Raw genomic sequence first — 6,686 nt, 5'->3', positions numbered from 1 at the left:
GGGTGTGACAGGAGGAGCACACTTGAATGCAGTCAACGAATCAACCGACAAAATCTTAACATCTGAGGTATCAGCACTGTACTTCGGACTTTAGGACACAGAGTCAAGGCCCAGTCCCTGACGCAAGGGACCTGCAATCTGGTTGAGAAACCGTGTGATACTGCTGTATACAGTATGGGGGATGTGTTTATTACCTTAAACAGATGTTTAACAGGAGAATAAGCCCCAGAATACTACTAAATGGAAAACTGTTGTCAAAGCTTATATAGATTCCTTTGTAACGTACCTCCACGTGGCACAAGATCCAAATTCCAAGAGGGAAACACACCGAAAGTTCCTTTTAGCTCCAAGACAGTCAAATTATTGAATCTAGTTATCAATATAAAATTCAGGAGTAAGTGAAAGAGATGGGCCTTATATACATTTGGTAGGAAAGGCAAAGTCCTAATTATTAATTCTGCCAAACTAATTTCCTTTGACCTAAATGATGTAACATGTTTTCATAAGATTAATCAGTTGCCATTGAGTTGATTCTGACTCATGGCAACCCCACGTGTGTCAGAGTAGACCTGTGCTCCGTAGGGTTTTCAATGGCTGATTTTTCAGAAGTAGATTGCCAGGCCTTTCTTCCAAGGTGCCTCCGTGTGGACTTGAACCTCCAACCTTTCAGTTAGCAGCCAACTGCATTAACCATTTGCACCACCCAGGGGCTTGTTCTTAAGATTAGGGGGAGAATTTCTATTTTAAAAGGTATGTATACATATACACATATGCACACACACACAATTCAGAAGTCTCCATGACAAAATGTTAGCAGTAGTTATCTCTGGGTGCTGTGATCCTTTTTTCAAGTTTCCAATAATAGACATGTATTACTAATAAGAAAAAGAGAATATGGTTTAAAAGGACTATTCAGCACCCCCAAAATATATAGGAAACAAAAACAGTGTGAGAGAAGGCTCTCCAACATTCATTCCTAAATGTGAATTCATTATTCACACTTACAGTGCTAAAGGGAAGAAAACATTTTATTTATAAATTCAAAACCCAAATCTAAGGGCGACTGATTCAAATTCAAACCACTGTTCAGTGAGGACACTAGCACACAGTACCCAGCAGAAGGCTCTGAATAGCCAGAAGGCAGAGCCAAGAGGAAGGAGCAAAGATAAGTGGCTGAGTGTAGCCAAAGCTCCTTTCAGAAGATATGGAGAGCTATTTTGAATCTTATTAGGACTCACCCCATCTTTCTTGGGTGAGAATAGGCTAATAGGGAAGCCAGTCTTCAGTAGGTAGGCCCCTTAAGTCCATCTTTCATCCTATTGGTATTTGCCCAAATACTTTTTCACTGTCTTCCCTGTTGTTAAGTGCCATTGAGTTAGTTCTGACTCACAGTGACCCTGTGTACAACAGAACAAAACACTGCCTGGTCCTGAGCCATCCTCACAATTGTTGTGCTATCTTCCCTAAGAAGTCTTCAGTTGCTCTCCAAAACAGCCTACAAATCCCTCCAAGATGCAACTCTTGCCTTGCTCTCGCTACTCCTTTCCTTGCGTGAAGATTCTGGCACCAAGAGCTACTTACAGTTCCTCATACTTAGACCGTGTTGTTTTATTAGCAATTCTGTGCTTGTCTGGATGCCCATGCCACTTCACTGTTTCTTTCACCTGACTTAATTCATGTTCAATCATATCCAAAAAACTTTCTTTGAGCCCCCATCCCTATTCCTGGGCTGGGCTAGGTGCCCTTGCACAGAGCTCTCAAATCAATGCCCTTCATTCATTGCCACGTATGATGTTCCATCTATTTCATGAGATTTTGAGCTCTTGAGGGCAGAGATTAGGCCTTCTTCATTCACTTTTGGACCCAAAGCATACTGCCTGGGACATTGTGGGCACACAATGTATTCTGGCTGAATGTACTTCTGCATCTTAGTGAGAACTGAGCCTCTATTTTATCTTGATTCTATAACTAGAGCTCACAGTTATGCAAATAAGAGTCAACTGAGATTTTTTTTTTTTTCCTCCTCTCAGGTATGGCCTTATGGAACCCTGTTTCCCATAACCAAAAGTTCCCCTTCCTCAATCCATCAGTCTTTCCCTCAGCTTAGCTTAACTGAATTCTGGCTCTACCTGAAAAATATACCCTCTGCAGTTTTCTCACACAGATGTTGTTCACTCCATCACATTCCATGTACTCTGCTGTCACTGTCCTCTTAGCCTCAAAGCCACTTCCAGACTATTACTCCTTCACATTCATGTAGAAGCCCTTGTCCTTTTGAGGATATGTGATAATATCACTGTATATACTCCTCATTCAGATAGTTTACCAACCTGCCCATCATACACTGATAATTTGGCACCTGGCTTAGTCTTTTTCTTCCTTCTCAACGCTGGTTTTTGTTCATCCTAAGAGACTTCATTGTCCAGGAAAACCACCTGGTTTCTCAGCTCCTTGACCACTTCAACTGAAATGAACTTAATCCTCACAGGCCTACTACCACACCTCCAACTTGTCTTCTTACCTGCTCCACTCTTGAAATCACAAATTCACAATCCTTGCTGACATTTAGTCCTTTGCCCCCTCTACATTCTCCATTATGATCCCCATCTCCATTTCAATCCCTAGACAGTCTAGATTCCATGGAACATCACTCCCATCAGTCTTACCAAAGTCCTCAACATCCTTGCTTTGTTACCCTTTTATTTCTCTCAGAGCAAAACCCTAATCCTGAATCAGTCAACTGTCTCCCTTCTCCATTCCTACCGCCAGAATGTTGAGCGTTGCTATGGAAAATCACTCTCTGGTGCCACCACAAGTCCAGTCTATAATCTCAGCTAGACTCTCAAAGCTGCTTGTGACTTGTCAGTTTGCCTAGTGAACTCTCTTCTTGTTCTATAGTTGATACTTCAGCAGTTCTCCACTCTCCTCAGATCTCCTAGCCTAATATTTCCTTCTTTACCCTCAACAGATGAACTTGTAGAAATACCACAGAAGACAGAAGACATGGGGCAGGTACTCCCTTGGCTTTTTACCTTAATACCTGCAAACTCACCTCATGATAATCTTACTTTCCTCCTGATAAAATGTGACGAGATTTGTCTCTCCCATCTAAGGCTAAAAACTCCACTTGTGTACTTGATCCCATCCCTCTGCGTTTTCATTAAGGATTGTGCTCCATCATACTTTCTTCTGAATCTTCACAATTGCGTTCCTCCTTACCAGCTCCTTCCCATTAGTATTTCAACACACTCAAACATGCCTCAACTCCCCCCCATACACACATATAAACCCTTACAAACTCATCTTTTTCTTCCTCCAGCTTTAGCTTTTTCTTCCCTATTCGCAGCCATATATGAGTTGTCCAAGTTTGCTGTTAAATGACCTCTAAATATTCTATTAAAATGTTTGCTCCCTATGTCAAAATTTATTTTTTGCCAAATCCAGTGGTCACTTGAGGCTCCTCTTGTGGTTCCTTTAAAAAACCTCATCCTCCTGGGCTTTCTGCCCTCCTCAAGGGTGAGATAGATGGGATTCCCTTTCCTCTGTTATCCAGTTAAGTATATTGGTATGCCTTTTGGTTCCTTCCTTAGCCCTCTTACTGTACTTGCCCTGGATAATCTCTACTACCTTGATTATAATTACCATTTTTTGCTTATTATTCCCAAATGTGCATTTCTAGAATGTATCTCTCCTCAACTTCAGACCTAAAAACCCTACCGCTACTGTTTATCTCCTCTTATATATCCTAAGGACAACTCAATATGAACATATATCTAATCCTGAACTAATCATATGCCCACCCCCATCCACATAACTTCTCGTTTCTCCATCTATTACGCTATCTCAGTGACAAAAATCTAAATTTCATATTTCTGTTTCTGTCTCGTCTGTTGATCCAGTCAATCACCAAGGCTGACAACTCTGTCTCCTAAAAACCTCTGGTATCTATCCATGTTTCTCAACATCCACTGCCACTATTTAGCACAGTAGTTAAGAGCGCCAGTTCAGAAGCCAGCCTTACCTGGGTTCAAATCCTCCTTCCATTATACATTAGCCAGCTGGGTGATTCTGGACAAGTAACAACCTCTCCAGTGCCTGAGTTCTCATCACACAAACTATGATACCTATCAGTTCTCACCACTATCACCTCTACCTTGGACTACACTGACAGCCTCTGAAGAGGTCTCCTGGCCTCAAGTCTGGCCCTTCTCCAATTCAGTCTCCTCAGTGTGGCCAATAGTCTTTCTGAAACACAAATCTAATCATGGTACTCATTTTAAACCCTTTAATGGTTCCCTGCTGGGGGAACCATTAAAGAGCTGGGCCGCTAACCAAAAGGTTGGCAGTTCGAATCCACCAGCTGCTCCTTGGAAACCCTATGGGGCAGTACTACTCTGTCCTATAGGGTCGCTATGAGTCGGAATTAACTCGATGACAATGTTTTTTTTTGCTTTTTACTGTCCTCAAAAGGTTTAAACTTCTTAACATGACGCACAAGGCCTTTAAAATCTGGCCCAATTAATACTAAAACCTATCTCTTGTATTCCTGTCTTCTATCACATGTAAACCATACTGAACTAGTTGTATGTCTTTAGACTTACCAGGTTATTTTTTGCCCCTACGTTTCTACATATGCTGTTTTCTCTGCCTGCAAATCCTCTCCCTGCCATACACATACACTTGGCTAGATCAACTCATACTTTTGCTTTACTTCTCTGTTGGTTACCACTTCTCCTAAGCCTTCCTAACCCATAAAACTGGTTGGGCGCACCTGTTCTAGGTCTTTAGCATCCCATGCCTACCTGTAGCTTGGCCTTCACTTGTTAATCTCTATCGTGACTGTCTATTAGAGTGTAAGTTCTTTGAGGATAATGATTACACCTGTTCACAATATTTCCCAGTGATTAGCATCGATACGGACACATGGTAGGATTCGATAAATACTTGTTGACTACATCATTGTGCACTTCTTGCATCTTTTAGTTAACTCCACCTAGAAATTTAATGTGTTATACCTAACCAAGGAGCCCTGGTGGCACAGTGGTTAAATGCTGGGCTGCTAACCAAAAAGTCTGCAGTTTGAATCTACCAGCTGCTCCTTGGAAACCCTATGGAGCAAGTCTACCCTGTCCTATAGGGTTGCTATGAGTTGGGATCGACTCTATGGCAGCAGGTTTTGTTTTGTTTTTTTCTTTATACCTCACCAACCATGTATCACCAATTTACACAGCCCTTCAGAAGGGATTTTGTATTGTCTACCACATAACCTATAGGAGGAATGACCTGAAAATACACATTTTGTAAAAGCAAGTAACCTTAAGTAGAATCTTGATTACCAAATTTTAGAAGAAATATAAAAAGATTACACTGAAGAAATCCTTAACGCATAGTGAAAACAGACAATAAAAGGAGGCTTTTTTTATTCAAAGGTATAACTGGATAAGTAGATTTGTTTACAACCATTCTTGTGAAATACTTTTTAAAAAAATACGACCAACTTCTTTGCAAATAGCAGACACATACCTCAACTATGATGACCTAATTTTTGGTGGGTAATGTACATGATTAGGCAGAAACAGACAAGCTCACACTGGTAGATTAACTATCAAATGCTCAGTCAAAACTCCGTTTGTGGCCCCCACTTCTTGATCGATTTCTATTTCCACTTCGTCTTCTACTGTCTTGTCGACTTCCTGACCGACTTCCCTGTCGACTCTGTCTACCTGACCGGCCACCAGATCGACCTCCTGACCGGCCTGACCGGCCACCTGACCAGCCACTCCTCTGTCTGGAATTAGAAGATGTATTTCCATCATAGTATTCTTCAATTTCAGGTAATTTGGCTGGCACTGAGAGTATCCAGTCTGAATCATGCCACTCTGCCTGTTAGGGGAATTTACAGGATTAATACAAATGCAAAATAGAAATTACAAGCAAGCATATGAGTATATCCATTATCACTACACTTAGCTAAAGGCCATCTACCCATTCAATTCAAAATGTCTGGAACAAATATGAAAACCAAAGAACAAAAATGTGCTCAAAGCTCATCCACTAAAGTTCCTGAGTTTAATCTCAGGACAAAGGCTCAGGCCCATTTTGAGAATCTATATTTAGTTTATAAACTCTAAAAGAGCACCATCTGGTTTCAAAGCAAACATGCCATTAATAAGTACTGCATTGATTTAAAATGGTATACTGATAGCAGTAAGAGCTGGTGAGACTAGAAACCTGTCAGCACCAGTCAGGGACTAAGACATGTAGCCACTGGAGACAATTTGGTACACAGATTAATAACTCAAGATACACAAATCATTCAGTCACAAGAGCATCACTGTTACATCCTGCTACATTCACATGTTCATTGTGATCATGAGCTGCCAAGGAAAGTTAATATCTAAGATATCTTGTTGGTGACAGTGGGAAGAAACAAACACCCACACAACACTTGTAGATTTGGCAATATATGACCTAAAGCCTTAAAAATGCTCAAACCTTTGGGCCAAGCAGCCATCTTTAAGAATTCATTTTACAGAGGTAAACGTGGCAATGCATAAAGTTAGCTATACCAATGATCTGTACAGTCTTGTGTATAACAGTAAATTACTGAAAATAAACTAAGTGTCAAGAAATACGACATTGGTTAGCACGGTTGGCCATCCGTTATGGCCAAATGCCAGAGCCAT

At 41.0% G+C, this 6,686-nt stretch overlaps 1 protein-coding gene across 3 annotated transcripts in view; it reads right to left on the bottom strand.

Moving 5' to 3' along the window:
- Window positions 1–5,390: 5,390 nt before the first annotated feature.
- DDX50 (DExD-box helicase 50) overlaps window positions 5,391–6,686 on the bottom strand; it is a 40,060-nt gene continuing 38,764 nt past the window's right edge. For all 3 annotated transcript variants that reach the window (XM_064269650.1, XM_003409301.4, XM_010589184.3), the window contains one exon: window positions 5,391–5,883. In XM_064269650.1, the coding sequence (XP_064125720.1) occupies window positions 5,614–5,883 (270 nt within the window). In that variant the 3' untranslated portion in view covers window positions 5,391–5,613. The remainder of the gene's footprint in view (window positions 5,884–6,686) is intronic.

Source organism: Loxodonta africana, chromosome 16 (assembly GCF_030014295.1).
Source record: "Loxodonta africana isolate mLoxAfr1 chromosome 16, mLoxAfr1.hap2, whole genome shotgun sequence".
NCBI classification, from domain to species: domain Eukaryota; kingdom Metazoa; phylum Chordata; class Mammalia; order Proboscidea; family Elephantidae; genus Loxodonta; species Loxodonta africana.
This window is presented reverse-complemented; position numbering and strand designations above follow the sequence as displayed.